This window comes from Monodelphis domestica, chromosome 4, assembly GCF_027887165.1.
Source record: "Monodelphis domestica isolate mMonDom1 chromosome 4, mMonDom1.pri, whole genome shotgun sequence".
NCBI classification, from domain to species: domain Eukaryota; kingdom Metazoa; phylum Chordata; class Mammalia; order Didelphimorphia; family Didelphidae; genus Monodelphis; species Monodelphis domestica.
Window position 1 is genome coordinate 232,690,760 of NC_077230.1, and position 20,086 is coordinate 232,710,845.

Sequence of the window (20,086 nt, forward strand, 5' to 3'; positions counted from 1 at the left end):
TTTGAATCCTCCCTCTGCTACCTGTGTGACCTCTCTTCCTTACCCTCCCTGGACTTCAATTCCTCCTCCATAGTAAACTGAGGAGTTGTATAGACTAAAGAAGATAGATGACCTTCTCAAGTCCCTTCCAGCTCCTATGAGCCTCCTCTTCCCAGTTCTACCTACCTACCACCACCACCACCACCCCAGTTAGCCAGAGCAGTTTGGACAGTCACATAGACTGGCCTGTTGGAGTTCTTGTTCATATTCCTACAGGGATTGCTTAGGAGGGAGGAAGAGGAGACACTTTCCAGCTGCAGCAGGTGCCAGGCATACACAGAGAACATCACCAGAGAGCTGCATGCCTGGATACTGGAAAAATACCAGGCAGCTCTGAATATATCAGCAGTACTAGCTCTGGCATTGCTCCAGGGTGGCAGCCAGGGCAGGGAAGGGAAAATTGAATAGCCTATAGGCCTAGTATTCAGCAGTGGGTTAAGAGGGGGAGACAGTAGCTGAGGACTACTATGGACCCCAAGATCCATTTAGCTTTTTCACTTAAGGGACTTCAGATTTAGAAGCCCCCATAGGCCCTGGGTCTCTTATTGTCCTCAGGCCAGATCTGGTCTTGGTGTCAATGGCTGCTGGTAGCTGTGATAGTGTTGTGTCCCACTGTCTATGGCCTGAGGCTGCTCTCAGGATTGGTGAGTTCCTAGCCTTGAGCTGATCATCATTTCAGAGGGGCTCTAGTCATGCTCATTTCACTTCCTGCTTTACTCCCCCCCCCCATGTATTCTCCACCTCTTCAATGAGCAGCTTTATCCCATTCCTCCTTCATCCTGCTCCCCCTCCCCCATCTCTTTCTTTTTTCATTGTCTTCCTCTTTTGGAATGTAAGCTTTAGGCCAAAGAGTGCCTTATTTGCTTGTATTTGTATCCTTGTTACTTAGTATAGTGTTTGGCATATAGACAATACTTAATAAATGGAAAGAAGAAAGAAAAAAAGGTGGGAAGGAAGGAAAGGAAGGAGGGAGTGAAGGAGGGAGAGGGGGAGGGAAAAAGAGAAACAAGGAGGGAAAAATATTTATTAAGCACATACTATGTTCCAGGCATTGGGAGAATTGCACAAAATGCCCTACCCATCTCCTTTCCTTTCAGAATGTCTTGCCTTCCCGGGCATCATCCACAAGGTCAACATCCATCACATCATCCCCCATAAGGTCATCATCAACGAGGTCAACATCCATCACATCACCCCCCATAAGGTCATCATCAGCGAGGTCAACATCCATCACATCACCCCCCATAAGGTCATCATCCACAAGGTCAACATCCATCACATCATCCCCCATAAGGTCATCATCAACGAGGTCAACATCCATCACATCACCAGCAAGTTCATCCCCTGCCAGTGCATCTCCAATCAGATTGGTTAGATCATCCCCAGTGCGATCTGCTGTTAGACCAACCCCTACAAGGTCATCTCCAGCCACACGAGCAGCCTCAGAAAGCAGAAGTAAGATGGGATATTGGGTTGAGGGGAACAAAAGTAGGGTTGAAGGCAATAGGAAAACAGTAGGCACAGTAAACCTTTCTATGGGGATATGTTTGTACATGTTGGAAGAGTGGGAGGAATTGATGATGAAGATCTGTCCGGTTATTGAGTATTTATTGAGATATTGAAGAAGTAACTAAGTAGACAAGTACTATGGCAGTGTGGAGGGTAGGGAATACAGGGAACTATTGTTCTGGCTGGTGATTTCCTGGGTAATTTATTACAAACTGAAATGAATTAAAGACCACAGACCTTTCCATTGGGTCATCCTATTCAACTAGCTAGGAGTCAGTCTGATACCACACACTGCTAGCTGTGGGCTGAAGTGATGGTAAATAAGCTGAACCTTTGGAGAAGAAATGAGATAAAAAGCTTTTCTTTTGAAGGAGATTGGCATAGGAGAGAAACATGGCCTTCCCAGACCATGGGATTGGGTACTTTCTCTAGACCAAGGGGTTTTTCTTTATCAGAGGTGGGAAGAAGGGTCTGTGGATAAATTTCAGAGCATCTAAATATTTGGATGGGGGGAAAATTGCATCTTTATCTTTAACAACTTCCAAATGAGCATTTCCCTTGATTATTTAAATGCATTTAGGAATTCATAGGTTTCAATTGAGAGTCAAAGGAGTTTATGACACAAAGAAAAGTTAAGAATCTCTGATCTACAGGAAAATTAGTCATTCTGAATGAATTGCTTAGGATTGTTCCTGATAATATTAAAATCTTATTCATGCTTGCCTTGATAGCCTACCCCTGCTATGCCCTAATACCCTAGACATGTTGTCTACCTATCCCAGACCCAACTAGTCTCCTAACAGTGAGAATGAGAATCCAGGGACTTTGCATTAAATAGTTGTCATTTGGGAAAGCTCCAGTCAATCAAGCAATTTGTTGAGAGACTTTTTGTCTCTCTTGTTCACTTTTGTGAAGGGTCAAATTCCTAATTGGGCCCAAATGGCTTAGCCTTGTTTCCTTCTCCTTCTTCCATGGTGCCTATATCCCTTCTGCGAGTCTCACCTTCCTCTGCTCCCATCCCATTCCTAGGTGTCTCTATGCCCAAGATCACCTGGCAAGGGAGCCAGAAGAGACTTACCCTCATTGGCTGTATCCTGCTACTCATCGCCTTGGTCATCGCACTCATCCTGTTGTGTGAGTCCTGTTGCTGATGGGTGTACTGGGCAGTCAAAGTCAAGCATGTCCTGATTAGAGCTATCTCAAAGTGGAATGAATTGTCTTGGGTGATAGTGGGTTTCTCTTCATTAAGGGCCCTCAGACAAAGGCTAGATGGCCAGATGATTGGTATGTTGTAGAGGTTTCTGGATGATGATAGGTTGGCCTAGATGGCTTGAGGTTCCTTTCATCTCAGAAATATTGTGATTCCTTGGTAAGAAGTGGTCAGGAAACCAACCATCTAGTTCTTAACCCAACAATAATAATAATAGCTAGTAAATATGTAGTACTTAGTGGTTTGAAAAGCAAACTACATACATTATCTCGTTTAATCCTCACAACAAGCAGTGAGGTAGGTATTGTTATCACTATTTAGGAAGCAGCAACATAGTACAGTAGGACATAGAACTTGGATTCATGAAGAATTTAATTCAAATCATGCCTCAGACTTTTTTTATCTGTGTAATTCTGTGAATTTCACCCTCTGTCTCCCTTAGTTTCCTCATCTATAAAATGGGACTAATAACAATGCCTTCCTTACAGGGTTGTGAAGATCAAAGGAGGTAACATAAGTAAAGTACTTTACAAATATTAGTGTTATATAAATACAATTATTATTATTGTTATCTTACAAATGAAGAAATTGAGATTCAGAGAGACAAAGATACTTATCTAGTGTCACATAGCTAGGCATAAGATGAATTTTGGGAGAGGAATTTGGAGGGGAAAACTTCATGGAAAAAAATGATTTGAAGTAGACTTGGGAAGTTTATAATTTGGATAGGTAATAAGAAAGAGAAAAGGTATTCCAGGAGAGATGGGCATTCTAGGTAGGATGTTTCATCCAAAGGAAAGGAGGTAAGGATAAATATAGGAACAAGTTCAGAATTTAATACAGAATTTTAATTCTGTTCAGAATTAATGGGGAGTCAGCTCTGCCTGATCCATAATGGGGAGGGATAAGAGAGATGTTTAGTGTAGGTAAAATGGGGCCAAATCTTGGCCTTATATTTGAGTTTCATTATCCTCAGTTGGATTTGATATGATTTACCAGGAGTACACTGTAAATTCTTAAGAAAGAGGAGTAATATGACTTAATTGGCATATAAAGAAAATGTATTAGATGATATTCAGCATGGTTTGGGTTGGGAGGGGCAGGTGGAAAACAAAGGGACTGGAGTCAGGAGGATTGATTAATAGATTATAAATTATCCCAGAGGTAAAGGGCTAGATTGGGAGAATGGTAATGGTAACAGAGAGAAAGGACTAATTCAAGAGATATTGTAAAGGAAGATTTGACAGCCATTGGCACAGATTTGATAGAGGGTATGAAGAAAGAAAAGCTAGATGACTCAATGGATAGAGTGCTGGGCCTGGAATCAAGAAAATCAAATACAACCTTAGACACTTATTAGCAGTGTGACCCTGGACAAGTCACTTAACTTCTGAATGACTGGCAAAAGGATTTCTGGAGAAGGAACTGGAAAACCATTCTAGTATCCTTGCCAAGAAAACCGCATGGATGGCTATGGTCCGTGGGGTCATGAAGAGTTGAATACAATTGAATGACTGAACAAACAACATGAAGGAAAGGGAAAGTGAAGGCTTGCATCCAGCTTAATATGGGGAGAATGGTAGCACCAATATCAACAATAGGTAGTTTAGGAGAGGGAATTGGTTTGGAGGGTGGAGACATGTTTATAATTGTGGACATATTGATTTGGAGGTAGTGGATAGCACTGTGTAGTGGAAAGTTGTAGACTGTAGTCAGGAAACACTGGGTTAGATTCCAAGCTCCAGTACTTATTTGTTTTTACAGTAAACTTGGGAGAGTCATTGAGCCTTCTTAGAGCTCAGTTTCCTCATCCAGATAATGGAGTTAGTAATATTTTCTATCCCTACCTCACAGTATGGTAGTGAGAAATCTACAAACCTTGAAAGTGCTATGGAAATATGAGAGACGATGATAATGTGGAGATGCCCTGCAGTCAATCGAAGTAACAGGAACTAGAGTTTGGGTGAGACTCCAGGGCTGGATTGAGTTACCAAAGAAAATTATGACCCGAAACATAATAGACTAGATTATGATATGTGGCTTGTGGCAATGGTTTTGTTGCTCCTAGATTTGTGAGTCATTCAAATGATCCCACTTACCTCAAAGAGATGGTAATTGCAACCATGATCATAAGTGAGCTTTCCTGATTTTATGGCAGTCTTATCAATGCAAGGCAGCAACTTCTCAGAAACATAGAATCTTAGAGAGTTTACTAGAACACTGAAAGATTAAGTGATTTCTCCAGAAACATATAGCCCAGTATTTGTCAGAGCTGGGATTTGAATCTAGGTTCTCCTGAACCAAGTTGTAGGCCAACTTTCTATAGATTCTGCCACATTTTTGACTACTTGTAGTCATAGAACATTGGAGTTAAAGGGAGTTTTAGAGATAAGCCAATACAATTAATGAGAGAGTGAATTTGTAGGGCTCAAGATAAAATTCTGAGGGGCCCCCACATTGAATGGATAGAAAGAAGAAAAGACTCCACTAGCTTTTGAGTTTCTGGGGATGATAGTAGCCATTTAGGGGGGACAGAGTTTGTGCATATTTGTGGTGAAGGAATTAAAAGCTGGCCTCAGATACTTACTAGTAGTATGTTCCTGGGCAAATCGCTTAGCCTCTGATTGACTTAATCCATTGGAGAAGGAAATGGCAAGCCACTTCAATATCTTTGCCAAGAAAACCCCACAGACAATGTCCATGTGGTCACAAAGAGTTACACAAGACTGAATGATTGAACAACAAGAAAAAAATTATAGGAGCTTTGTGGGGGGGGTGTGGACTGTAATGAAGTGAAAGAGAGGAAACTAGGGCAATGGCATCAACAACATAGGGGGCTTCTCCTCCAGAGCAGCAGAAATGAGTCTGGACTCATAATCACTTCAAATAAAAGAAGATATTTAGAGTTTTCAATTCACTTTTACTTTATTTGTTATAAACACATACTTCACAACCACTGTATGAGGTGGACAGTATAGAAATCATTACCCTGATTTTACAGAGAAGGAAATCGAGGTTCAGAGGGTTTAAGTATATTGCCCATGGTCACACAAATAGTATGTCAGAGGTATAATTTGAAGCCAGATCATTCTTGGTCACTTTGCCACCCTGCCTCTGATTCCTTGTAGTTTAGAGGAACATTAGAAATATACTGGTCCAAGTCTTTTAACTCACAAATGGGCAAACAGCCCCAAAGTGAAAGAAATGACTTGCCTCAGTTTCCTTGAGGTTGCTTTCTATGCTACAGTCCTTTTGGTGCACTCTAGACCCTCTATTCCTTGAGAATAATGAAAGAGAACCCCAGAGTCCCAGAGGGAATCCAACTGCATATCTCTACCAACCACTAGTACTCTGCTGAGCCTCCTGTGTCCTGATAGTGACAAATACATCTGTTCTTTTTCTAGTTTATTTCTGGAAAGGTCACACAGCAATCAAGTACAGGGAGCCCATTGAGAGCTGCCACAGGAATGCTGTGCGCTGTGATGGGGTTGTGGACTGCAAGCTTAAGAGTGATGAGCTGGGTTGTGGTAAGTGGGGTAAGGGTGGGTGGGCAGCACTCTGGGTGGGAGGAAGTGTGAATGATCCTGCCTGAGCCTGGCATACAAGGGACTCTGTAAGTGGGAGGGTGAATATGGGACAAACCAAAGGTTTGGATGCACACCCCAACCCCATCCATGGTGCTGGACAATCACATCTCCGAATGTCTATGCATGCATGTGTATATATATCCTATCCACATGTGAGTCTGTCTGGATGAATACATGTGCATAAATATACACATATTTACGCAAAGTTTACCTCAATTTTCTGAGCTGTAAAAAGGTGGAGGGCCTCTAAAGTACCTTCCAGTTCCAGATTAGGATGTTATATCCTTTGATGTCTATATACTTGGCTCAGATTGTGAACCCTGCTCTTTCCTCTGAGGGCCTCATAACTCCTCCCAGAGCAGGAGTCCTTAGCAGTTTCCTTTTTTTCTTTCTTAAAAAAAAAAAAAGATAATCCTTACCTTCCACCTTAGAACCAATCTAAGGCAGAAGAGGCTAGGCAGTGGGGGTCACGGGACTTGGCCAGGGTCACACAGCTAGGAAGGACATGAGGTCACATTTGAACCCAGGACTTGTAGAACTGCTCTCAATCCACAGAGCCACCTAGCTGTCCTATCCTTAGCAGTTTCTTCATCTCACCTATGGTGACTTACTATGGCCCTCCCAGGTACAGATAGCCTGGCCAAGATCCTGTGACCTCGGTGATTAGGAGCCTGTAGATATCAGAGGCCAGCTAGTCTTCAAGTCTATCATTTTGCAGATAAGGAAACTAAGGCCCCAAAAGTCTCTTTCTTTAAAAAACAAACAAAACAAAAACGATACCCAGTGGAATTGCTCATTGGCTACAGGAGGGGGATGGGAGGAGGGGAGGGAAAGAACATGAATCATGTAACCATGGAAAAATATTTTAAATTAATTAAATAAATAAATGAACTTTAAAAAAATAAGATGTTTATAAGAATTTTATTGATTTTGTTGCATCAGCTTCATTTCATAATATATTCCTCCTCTGTCTTTCCCCAATCCTCCATAACCTGAGGGTCTTCTTTCTGAGACTACCCCCAGTTTTAGTTGTTGTTATTCACTAATTTCTGGTGTGTTTGACTTCATGACCTCATCTGGGGTTTTCTTGGCAAAGTTACTGGAGTGGTTTGCCGTTTCCTTCTCTGGCTCAGTTTACAGATTGTATATGTTTTGGGTGTACACTGTTCTTCATATTGTCTCTCCTTTCTTTTTATCCCTAGCAATTAGCATAATGCCTGGTACATAGTAGGAGTTTAATAAATGCTTATTCACTGACTGAATTTCATTGCCCCAGAAAGTCATCCCTTGTAACCAAAAAAAAAGAAAAAGAAAAAAGGGAGAAAAAATGCCTTTCAGCAAAACTAACCAGTATATCAACTGAGGGGATCTTTTCTCTTTCATGAATTGTCCTAGAATTCCTGGGATATAAAGCTTCCTGGCTTGGCTCTTGCTTTGGGGGCTTTGTTTTGGAACTTTATTTCCTGTCCAGACAATTCAGAAAAGCAGATGTTCAGGCCCTCCAGATGTCTAGCTCTTCCTTCCTCCCAATTTCCATTCCATGAGGATGGCTTCTAAACTCATAGATCTGGAAGCCTCAGGATCTCTCTTCTTTCTTTACAGTGAGGTTTGACTGGGACAAGTCTCTACTTAGAGTCTATTCTGGAGTGCACCGACAGTGGTTGCCTATCTGCAGTGCTGGCTGGAACAATTCCTACTCTGAGAAGATCTGCAGACAACTTGGCTTTCAGAGGTAATGTGTCCTTTCATCCCTCCTCCACCTTTGCCCTTGTCCCTATCTCTTTACATCCCATTACCTTCCCTCCAATATTTCTCCTTCAGACCCCAAAGCTCTCTAGCCTTATAATAGCTAAATATTAGCCTGAGAATATTTCTGAAAGTCAGAGTATAGGCCTAAAGCATCCCCCCTCCAGAAGAGGCAGTTGTGCTATTTAATAAGCTGGCTGGGGTCCAAAGAACTCAGGAGTATGCTGGTAAATATTTAACAACCAATTCTGGGCCAGGGGTGGAAACAACAATGCATGATATTTTAAAGTTTAATATGCATTATTAACATTTTCTTAATTACTTTCTTAAGCCTGGAAATCAGCAAAACAATAAATCAAGCCTTGATTTGTAGTGTCTTGTTGATTTCTGAAGTTTAAAATTTTTACACTAAAAACTTAACAATCAGCTCTCCAGAATCTTTTTGAGCAGGTTATAGCACCCCAAGAAAGGACTCATTCTGAAATGATTTTCTAGGACCCAGGAAGGACATTAGGACAAATGGACAAAAGCTATAAAAAGTCAGATTTCAGTTTCATATAAGAAAAAAACATTTATACTGCAAATATATTTTTATTTACTTTGTAAATTTTTCCCAATTACACATAAAATTTTTTTTAACTTTCATTTTTTAAAAAGTAGTTTCAAATTCTTTCTCAGAAAGGAAAGCAATAAGATATTGGTTATACATGTGAAGTCATACAAAACATATTTCCATATTAGTCATTTTTTTTAAAGAAAATATGTGTGCGCATACACATAAAACAAGAAAAATAAAGTAAAAAAAGGATGCTTGAATTTTCACTCAGAGTTCATCAGTTCTCTGTCTAGCAGTGGATAGCATTTTTCATTATGGGTTCCTTGGAATGGAATTGTCTTGATTAGAGTAGCTAAGACTTTCACAGTTGATTATTGTTATAATATTAATAGTGTGTACAATGTTCTTCCAGTTCTGCTTACTTCACTTTGCATCAGTTATATAAGTCTAATGAAAAACATTTTTAGAAATTAGTTTTTAATTTTATTCTGATCTTAACAAACACCAAATAGAAAGAGTAGTAGTAGTAGTAGTAGTAGTCTCTCGGTAACCAAGGATGACGATTGTCTTTGTGCACTTTCATCTGTGATGTAGATGAGTGTGCACAAAGACACTTGTGCGTGAAGGAGATTTAAGTGGAAAAGTCATTGCACAGAGACAGTCCCACTCTCTCGGCGTTGGAAGCCTGGGTCCAGTGGTACGAAAAATCGTTACGTCTGGAGACTTCCTCAGCTGCATTGGATGGCCGTGTTGTCTTCTGTGCTCCAACATGCCCTAAGCATTCCATAGTGCTTTGCTGCATCGCCATCTCAGCCGTTGAACCTTCTTGTTGGTTTCTTCCATCTGTTCAGCGGAAGCAGTCTTCACATGCTGGGTGGGCAAAGCCTTGGTTCACCAGAGGTCTACGACCCGATGGCTACCCTCACAAGGTTTAGCCGGCCTGTTGTAGCTGTTGCCCGGGGTGTGGCCACTGCTGGAGCTACTAGGAGCCACAAGTGAGAGCTGGGTGTCAGGTGAGGGTCAGAGGCTGGAGAGCTGCCCTAAGAGGGCACGACAAGCCCTCCATACCAGAGATACTACCCCTCCCTGAGCACCCCATACTCCCTGCTCAGAAGGGTGATATCTAAATCCCATTTTCTCCTCTTAAACTGATATTAGCTGGATAGCCATTGCTAGCCTGGTAAACCAGGTGTTTTTTTTTTTTAGCAACAATTAGGCTTTCACCTGGGGAAAGCAACCCTGTCCATTTTGCATCCCAGAATCCTGGAGTGTTGGAGGAAGCTAATAATTTCAGCTCAGTTTTTTTTGTTGTTGTTATTAGAAGGTATCAATTATTGAGCTAAATTAAGAAAGTTTAGCCTTATCTTACTCCTAGAAGTTTGCTCTTTCTTTAAGGTCTTTTCTGAACCCCCATGTATCTAAAGCATCAGGGTCTATGTACCCCTCAGCTAGTACCCCAGCACTCCCACTTGGAAGCATGTGCTCCCTGGCATCTTTACCCCTAGTGGGGAGGGGAAGGAAGAAAACTCTCCCAAACCACTTGACTATACATTGACTATACCCTGAAGGTTTTTTTACCTTCAAGTGTGTTTTATTGTGCCTAAAATAGAAAGAGTATATATATATACACACACATAGTAGAAAAGGAAGATGGTTTACATGAATCTCCATGTCTCTATTATATATAATATGCTTCCCCCCCCACCTTTTTTTAAACCTTGCCTTCTGTCTTAGAATCAACACTACATATTATTCCAAGGCAAAAGGGAGGTAAGGGCTAGGTAGTGGGGATTAAGTGATTTGCCCAGTCAAACAATTAGTCTCAGGTCATATTTGAACCTAGGACGTCCTGATTCCAGACCTGGCTCTCTAACCACTGAGCAACCTAGCTGCCCCCATAATTTGTTTTTTTAAAGTATATAGTAAGATCAGCCTATAGATTTCCCTTTTTTAATCTTTAAACATTTTCATACTTTTTTCTAATTACAGATAAATTTTAACATCATTTTTTACAATTTTGAGTTTCAAATTCTCTCCCCCTTCTTCTCTACCCCCCCCCATTGAGAAGATAAGCAATTTCATAAAGGTTATATATGTAATAGTAATGCAAAATATATTTCCATATTAGTCGTGTTGTGAAAGAAAAGAGGCAAAAACAAAAAAAAAAAGAAAATTAAAGTAAAAAAACCAACATGCTTCAATCTGTATTTAGAATCTTTTCAGAGTTCTTTCTTTGGAGGTAGAAAGCATTTTTAATCATACAACCTATACCTTTCAAAGTCATCCTGCTTGTCTGATCTACTTTCTGCCCTAAGTAAGAACTTCCTGAGATCTGTGCAAGAGTCTAACTGGATGCCTTGAAAGGGAGTGAACATCTTATCATTAGAAGTGATCCAAGGCGGGTCTCTGTCATCACTTGTTGGAGATATCACAGAGGCAATTCTCAAATCAGTTAGGGAGATAGACTAGATGACATCTCGTGGCCCTTTCACACCTGATATTCAGCGATTAAATGAGTCTCATGCCATGGAAAGAGAGATTTAAATAAGATCTTGGACAAGTTACTTCGCATATCTGGACCTCAGTTTCTTTGTCCTCAATTCCAGGGCTGGACTAATTGATCTCAAAGGCTATTTCCAGATCCAAATCTCATAACCTTCTTGTCCTAGTAGGGGAATGAGGTGTGGAGAGAGATGATCAACAATGCTGGAAAGTTCTATAAGAAAGGTCAAATTAGTTGCTTTACTAGGTTAAAGTAGATGTAGGCAAAGACTAGGATTCATGGATATCCCACATGACATTTACATTTTAAAGAGTCTCTGATTTACAGCCCAAATATCTGCTCTCTTTCTGCCCTTTGTGTTTCTGAGCTTTTGGTATCATTAATGTAGGACTATTCACAAGCCTGATCAAGCATCTAAATGCTTGAATGCACTTGTGGCCATGAGTGTTTATGTCTTGAAAGGAGTCTTGGATGATGGGAGAAGGGAAGTGAATAAGCATTATTAAAGGGTCTACTATCTGTCAGGCACTATGCTAAGTGCTTTTATAAATATTATCTCATTTGATCCCATGACAACCCTTTGAGGTCTCAATTTCTAATCTGTGAAGCAGGAAGAATAATTCCTCCTTTATCTACTTTTCAGAGATGGTGTGATCATAGAATAAAATAAGAGACAAAAGTTATTAGACTGAGGGATAAGAAAGGGTCTTACCAATGTTAAGGAGTTATGTGTTGTTCATTTGTATTTTATATTTTACCCAATTTATTTTTATTTACCAATATTGTATTTTTATTTTATTTATTTACCAATATTTTATTTTACCAGTAATAAATTTCCACATAAGTTTTCTGAAATTGTATGACCCAAATTGTCTCCCTCCTTCCCTTGCTTCCTCCTTTCCAGATCTGGCAAGCAATTTGATCTGGGTTTTACTTGTATAATCATAAAACATATTTCCATATTGGTCGTTTTTGTAAGAGAATAATCATATAAAAGCAAAACCCCCAAATAGAAACCCAAATAAACAAAAGTGAAAAATCATATGTTTTGATCTGCATTCCAACTCTAACAGTTCTTTCTCTGGAGGTAGATCATAAGTCCCTTAGAATTGCCCTGGATCATTGTATTGCTGATATTTCAAGTTGATCATTCCACAATATTTTGGTTACTGTGTACAATGTTCTCCTGGTTCTGCTTATTTTACTCTGCATTATTCATGGAGGTCTTTCTAGCTCTCTCCGAAATCATCCTGTTCATCATTCCTTCTAGCACAATAATATTCCATCGCCATCACATACCACAATTTGTCGAGTCATTCCCCAACTGATGGACTGCCTTCAAGTTCCAATTCTTTGCCACCAGTGTTAAGGGGTTATGATTGTGAATGGCTGTCATACTACTTCAGGACTGTGTTGGAAGTCAAAATCCTGTGGGGGAGGAACCAGTAGCCTTCATTCTTTTCTCCTTTGTCCCAGCAGTGCTCACCACACAGGTGAAATTACTCACCAAGAATACACCAGTAGTTACGTTGTGTCTGAGTACAACAATACCATCCAGGAGAGCATCAACAGGTAAACTTAAGTTTGTTTAGAAGCCATCTGCCCCTCCATACTCCATTCTGTCTCATCTATCTACAAAATGAGGGAGTTGAACTTGGCTGCTTCTAAGACTCCTCCCAGCTCAACCTCTTCAGCATTCGTGGTTCTGTGACTTAGGGGGTCCCTTCCACCTCTGAGTAGTCTGTGATTTTGTGCCATCTTTGGAAGTCACAGGAAATTCAATCCTCTCCCTTCTTTGCAGTCTATAAGCATGTATGCCATGCCTATTTAGGATGGACAGGGTACATAGTTCCTACCTGCTGGGCTTCTGGGAAAGTTGGCATCTCGGCCAGAATGACCAAGTTGAACCCACAAACAAAGGGCACAAATAAAATTTAATAAGGCTAATGCTAAGGTAAACATGACACTGTACAATAAATCTAAGAGGAAGTGGCTTTTGAAGAGGAACAGGGAAGGTGAATGCCTGTCTAATTGGACATTTTTTGAAGGGAATTCCAAGAACTGGCGGGGCTAGAGAGTGAATCCCCAACTATGCCTTGGATACAGTTTCTAACTGTAATATTATCTGATACAGTTTGGTCTCCTGTGCTTGGCACCACCAGGACTTTGCTATTCGTAACCGTCACCATTTCCTGAGCTCTGATTCGGGGCTGGGCTGAGGAATACTAATAGCAGTCTGTGAGTGCAGTGCTCAGCTACTAGAAGATATGCCTGATCCATGGAGTGCTGCGATTCAGAACTCAAAGGAAACTAAGATATTAACTAGCCCAATCCCCTCAGTCCGTTGTTTTGTCATTTTATCATTGCAACAAAATTTTACAGATTCAATTGCATTCATTAAAAATCTTCCAAAAACAACTTATTCTGTGTCATAAAATTACAAGCTTTACTCACAAGGAAGCTGTTTCTAAAAAAAAGTGGACTGAGGGGACATTTTTAGAGATTGAGAAACTGAGGAACAGAAAGGCAAAGCAATCTGCCCATACATAGCAGAGCTGGGATTCGAACCAAGGTCATCTGATCCCTACCTTGGTACCCTTTCAAATACACCACCCTCACAGAGTCCATAAGTCAGATTCTCACAGAGAGAAATTGTGAAATCCATCCTTTCTGGCAAATGCGGGTCTTTAGCTACAAGAGCAACTGGGCAAGGAAGGGTAGATGGCTAAGAACGACATTTAATGGCCAGCTCTGCTGGCAGTGGGTCATCTCTGTCTGCCAAGTAGAGTTTTATTAGACTTTTATGTGAAGTGAATTCTGACTGCATAGCAGCATCAGTCGCAATCTGGGTTGATTTGTGGTGAATCAAGGGAGGCTCTTGGGGAGGTAGGTTTGTCCTTACTTTTTCCCACTTCTTTGCGTGTCTCCTCCTCTAGGTCTGACTGCCCTTCCCATCAGTTCGTCTCTCTTCAGTGCACCCGTAAGAAGATTCTCTTCTCCTTGGACCAGAGTAGACTTGACTCCACTAGGAGCCAAGCTTGGGCTAAAACTGTAGCAGGGAAGGGCTCTGGGCCAGAGTCCTCCTGGGAGACATGGCTTTATTGTGGATTATTGGGGGGGAAGGCATAAGTTGGAGCTGTAGTTCTGATGCTTGGTAGCTATGTGACTGTGGGTGAGCCATTTGTGAGGACACAGAATTATAAAGAACCTTGGAAAAGTCTGCTAGGTGACTCAGTGGATAGTGAGCCAAGCCTGGAGATGGGAGGTCCTGGGTTCCAATATGGCCTCAGATGCTTCCTAGCTGTGTGACCCTAGGCAAATCCCTAAACCTCAATTGTTTAGCCTTACTGTTCTGCCTTGGAACTGATACTTAGTATTCACTCTTTTTCTCTTTTTTAAACTTTTAGCTTCCACCTTAGAATCAATACTATGTATTGATTCCAAGGCAGAAGAGTGGTACCAACTAGGCAATTGGAGGTAAATGACTTACCCAGGGTCACACAGCTAGGAAGCATCTGAGGCCACATTTGATACCCGGACCTCCCATCTCTGGGACTGGCTCTCTATACACCTAGAGAGCCATGTAGCTGCCCTCAAGACTGCTTTTCTATTTTAAACCCCCTTAGGATTCATCCTCAGATAGATGATAAGGGTTTAAAAAAAGAAGGAAAGAAAGAATCTTAGAAGCCATCAAGTCCAGTTATTTTATAAGATGAGGAAACTGAGTCAAACAGAAGTTAAATGTCTTCCTCAAAGTCAAACAGCCAATAAGTGCATGAGGCAGGATTTAAACCCAGGTCTTCCTGACTTCAAAACCAGTGCCCTATCCTTTATATCAAGCTATTTCTCTGAGTTTATCTGTGAAATAGGAATGATGATATGTGCATTACTTACCTCACAGGCCTGTTGTGAGGAACATACTTTTTAAACTGTGAAGTGCTATCAAAGCATCAATCATTATTATAATTATTATTTGGACAGCCTGCCTATACTCTAACATCACTCCAATAGACTCAGAAAATAGGCAAATTAAAAAAAAAAGTCAAATGCCTTGAGTTTAAATCCTTCCCTTAATACCTGTTTCCTGTGTGACTTTGGACAAGTCACTTTACCTCTGTTTGCCTAAGCTTCCTCATCTGTAAAGTGGGGATAATAATAACCGGTACCTGGCAGGGTTGTTGCAAGGATCAAATGAAATAACATTGATAAAGCAGTTTGCAAACCTTAAAGCACTTTGTAAGTGATAGCTATTGTTATTTTTAAAAATAACATTAGAGAGCTAAAGCCAGGATACTCTCAATGTCACATCCTCTTCCCAGAAGTCTTTGCATTTCCACTGACTCTAGTCAGATCCAGGCTTAAAGCCCTCTGGCCCAGAAGGGAGATTGGAAGCCTATTCTGGAGCACAGCCCAATCCAGATTAAAATGTGGGAAAAATATAATAAAATCAATTAAAACACAATAAAATATAGATAATATTACATTTTAAAACTGAGTCAATATGTGGCCCCCAGGGATTAAAAAAAACATAACCCTTATCTTCTGTCTTAGAATCAGTACTGTAGTTTGGTTCTAAGGCAGAAGAGTGGTAAGGGCTAGGCAATAGGGGTCAAGTGACTTGCCCAGCATCATACAACTGGGAAGTGTCTGAGGTCAGATTTGAACCCAGGACCTCCCATCTCTGGGCCTGACTCTCAATCCACTAAGCCACTCAGCTGTCCCCCTTTCTTTCTTTTTTTTTTAACCCTTACCTTCTATCTTAGAATTAATACTGCATGTTGGTTCTAAGGCAGAAGAATGGCAAGAGATAGGCAATTGGGGTTAAGTGATTTACCCAGGGTCACACAGCTGGGAAGTGCCTGACACCAGATTTGAATTCAGAAATATGAGCCTTCCTAATTCCAGGCCTGGTGCTTTATCCACTGAGGCACCTAGCTGTCCCCACCTGTAGGGATTCTTAAGTATAGGTTGTTATTGCTCAGTTGTTTTCATTTCTTTTTAGTCATATCCACCCCATTTAGGATTTTCTTGGTAAAGATACTAAATTGTTTGCCATTTCCTTCTCCAGCTCATTTAACAGATGAGGAAACTGAGGCAGAGTTAAGTGACTTTCCCAGGGTCACACAGCCAGTAAGTGTCTGAGGCTAGATTTAAATTCAGGGCCAGCACTCTATCCACTGAGCCACCTAGTCGTGCAGTCCACAATAGTGGTCCCATTTTTATTTGAGTTTGACATCATTGTTCAAAGACTCAGAGTTAAGCAAAACTCCTCCAGCCCTGTTGTAGTCTTGTCCCTGAGGCTCCCAGGGCACTGAACAGAGTACCCAAAGACTCAGCCTAGTATTTGCTCCTTCCACCCTCATCATGAAACACGTAACTTCTGCACTGGCCTCTGGCTCACTGACCTTTAGAGGAAGTCTCCTCGGTGTGTGATTGGAAGTTTACTCCTGAATTACCAGGCATGTGCTTAAGCCAGCTCTAACAAGGGGCAATAAATCAGGGTTTCATTTATTATTTTATCCATTGTCTAGACTTAAGAAAGTGTTAATAAGTAGATTAAACTTAAAGGTGTGTATGTATGCCTTTTTTTCTTGTTAAACATTTACCGGCATAGCCCTACTCTTGTTATTGTTCAGGGGTAGCTAATTCTTTGTGACCCCATTTGGGGTTTTCTTGGCAAAGATACTAAAGTAGTTTGTCATTTCCTTCTCCAGCTTTTTTTTACAGATGAGGAAACTGAGCTTAAAAAGGTTCAGTGACTTGCTGGGGGGTCACATTGCTAGTTGAGGCCAGATTTGAACTCAGGAAGTCCAGGTTTGGCACTCATCCTGCATATTACTTATCATCAAAGAAACTCGGTGATAAAATGGATGTTTGGACAGGCTAAATCAGGATAAGGAGTCCTCGTTAACCCTCCTTTATCTGTTCTAAAGGAAGGAGGGAGCTATGGAGTGGATAACAAAAAACAGAAGTCAAAGTTTACTTAATCTGAACTTTGAAGCATATTGCATGATTATTTTTAAAAAACAAATTTATTGGGGATAGCTGGGAAGCTCAGTGGATGGAGAGCCAAGCCCAGAGATAGGGGGTTCTAGATTCAAATCTGGCCTTAGACACTTCCTAGCTGTGTGACCCTCGGCACGTCACTTAACTCTGCCTCAGTTTCCTCATCTGTTAAATGAGCTGGAGAAGGAAATGGCAAACAATTAACTCCCAATGCCTAGCCCTTACTGCTCTTCTGCCTTAGAAGCAATACACTGTTGATTCTAAGACAGAAGGGAAGGGTTAAAAAAACCCAACAATAACAACAGATTTATTCCTCTAATTATATCTTGCTTAAGAGTGATATTAAAATTAGACTGAAAGGAGGAGGAAGTGCTACAGCCTTCTGAGACCAGAAAGAATAATACAAATAATGGCAGTCATTTACATAGCTCTTTGAGGTTTGCATATGTTTTCTCACTTGAATCTCCAAATATTAGATGATCCCAAGGAGGGCCCATGCCCAAGGCAGATCCCTGAAGTTGCCCGGGGCAGGACTAGGAAATGGTAAAGGCAGGCTATGTTTGAGCCGTGATGCAGCAGGTGTGGGTGGCATGTTCTCCAGGGCTGGGGCTTGCTTAGACCTTCCTGGGCCCAAGGGGAACAGCATAGAGTCCAGGTTGAGGAAGGAGGATATTGGGAAATAATGAGAGTTTTTAGGTTTCTCCCATTCTTCTTTCCCCAACAGGCTGTGGTATGAGAGTGATGACTGGGCGGATTGTGGGTGGGGCCCTGGCCCCTGAGAACAAGTGGCCCTGGCAAGTTAGCCTACACTTTGGCACAACCCACATCTGTGGGGGCACCCTCATTGACGCCCAGTGGGTGCTCACAGCTGCCCATTGCTTCTTTGTGTAAGTGATGATGCATGCAGAGTGCTGTGGATTGAGCAGGGGAGGAAGCACGCTGGGGGCCTCTCATTTGCTGTGGGATGGGTAGAGGGTAGACTTCCTGTTGATAAGGGCAAGGACACATTTCAAAGTAAAGACTCTCCTTCCCCTCTCCTGACTCCCCTCCTCCATCTGGGCTGTCTCAGATACAGCTATGCTCAGTCAGGAACTGCGTTAGATGACCTCTGAAGGGTAGAAGATGCTGCTGACACTCTCGCTGGAGCCTCCTTTGATTTATAGGAGAATGAAATGACATGGCTCCTGCAATCACAGATCTAGAGCGGAAAGCGTCTTAGAACTCTAGTCAAATGCATTCATTTTGCAAATTGGAAGACGGAGGCCCCTAGAGAGGTTAAATGACTGCTTGAGATTCTGAAGGTAGCAAATGTGAGAAATGGGATTTGAATTCAGGTCCTCTGACTCCAAATACAATGGGGTTTTTTTTATCTCTTTTAGAACATTTCAGGAGGGGAAGGTGGGACGGGCAGAAGTAATTTGCTATTTCCCTCTCAAGCTCATTTTACAGATAAGGAAACTGAGGCAGATAGTGAAGAGTATTAAGAAGCTGTGAGTTGCATTCGTAAAATGGAACTTAAAAAGGAGGCTTGTTTGTGGCAACAGCCACTGAATTTGAGCTCATAGGGAAAAGATTAAATGTGAGCAATTTCCTGCCTGCATCCCTGCATAGAGAATACAAGGAAAGAAGTGGCAGGGAGTCCATTGGAGGACTGATAACGGCTGTCAGTTCTAGTCTCTGGATTTTTTTTTTTTTTGGAGGGGAGGTTTGAAGTGAGAGGTGCTGCAGTGATAGCAGGTACTCTGCAAGTACAAAAGGTGCCCAGTAAAGGGCAGGAGCCTGGAGTGACCGAACACTTGGGATCTCTGTCCCTTCTAGGGGCCTCCCAAAGGCCACTGCATTCGCCCCAGATCTAATCAGGCTGTCTGCTACGGGTACAGGCTAATGTTTTCTGCTTGAAGCACAGACTACCCATCAGCCAAGGCAGGTAGGTGGCTGGTGCCAACAAAACTCTCTATTGTTCTGGCAGGACCCGAGAAAAGATCCTAGAGGGCTGGAAAGTGTATGCTGGGACTACTAACCTGTTCCACTTGCCCGAAGCAGCCTCAGTCTCCCAGATTATCATCAATTCCAACTACACTGATGAGGAGGATGACTATGACATTGCCCTCGTGAGGCTTGACAAGCCCCTGACCCTCTCTGGTGAGTGAGTCCAAGACCGTCCCACCCAGATCTCCTTGTGAGTATCATATCAGAGAAAGATGAACACAGCTTTGCAGCCTCCATTGAACCAGTCATTCATTAGCCGTTGATTAAATGCCTACCATGTGCAGAGCACTGTGGATAAGGGATTAGGGGATGGGAGAGAGAATATGATGATGACTGAGACCCGGACCCTGTTTTCATGGTGCAGTGTGTAAAGAGCTGAACTTGGAGACAAGAACAACTGGGCACTTCAGTCTCACTTCTGGCACTAGCTATGTGGCTTTGAGCATGGGAGGTGCAGTGGAAAGAATGCCAGGGCTGGAGTCAGAAAACATCTTCTTAAGTTCAAATCTGGCCCCAGGTACTTCCTAGCTGTGTGACCCTGGACAAGTCACTTACCCCTGTCTGCCTCCGTTTCCTCATCTGTCAAATGAGATGGGGAAAGGCAAATCATTCCAGTATCTTTATCAAGAAAAACCCAAATGGAATCAAGTAGAGTCAGACATGACTGAAACATGACTGTTTCAGGTTTTGTGTTCATGACTGAACAACAACAACAACAATAACATGTGGCTCTGAGCAAACTATTTAGCCCCTCCAAGCCTCAGTATCCTCATTTGTAAAGTAGTATAACAACAATACCTATGGCACTTGACTCAGATTTGTTGTGAAGACCAAAGGAGATAACACAGTGCTTTGCAAACCTTAAAGTACTATTTAAGTCTCACTTACAAGGAGGATGTCATATTTATTCTTGTTGTTCCATTGTTTTCAGTTGTATTTGA

At 41.7% G+C, this 20,086-nt stretch overlaps 1 protein-coding gene across 1 annotated transcript in view; it reads left to right on the forward strand.

The window, feature by feature from the left end:
• The window catches only part of TMPRSS13 (transmembrane serine protease 13), a 54,509-nt gene that overhangs the window by 22,398 nt on the left and 12,025 nt on the right, over nucleotides 1-20,086 (forward strand). Inside the window, exons 2-9 of the mRNA XM_056794325.1 lie at nucleotides 1,137-1,494; nucleotides 2,578-2,682; nucleotides 6,163-6,285; nucleotides 7,948-8,077; nucleotides 12,630-12,722; nucleotides 14,087-14,130; nucleotides 17,881-18,043; nucleotides 19,126-19,298. Coding sequence (XP_056650303.1) covers nucleotides 1,137-1,494; nucleotides 2,578-2,682; nucleotides 6,163-6,285; nucleotides 7,948-8,077; nucleotides 12,630-12,722; nucleotides 14,087-14,130; nucleotides 17,881-18,043; nucleotides 19,126-19,298 — 1,189 coding nt within the window. The remainder of the gene's footprint in view (nucleotides 1-1,136; nucleotides 1,495-2,577; nucleotides 2,683-6,162; nucleotides 6,286-7,947; nucleotides 8,078-12,629; nucleotides 12,723-14,086; nucleotides 14,131-17,880; nucleotides 18,044-19,125; nucleotides 19,299-20,086) is intronic.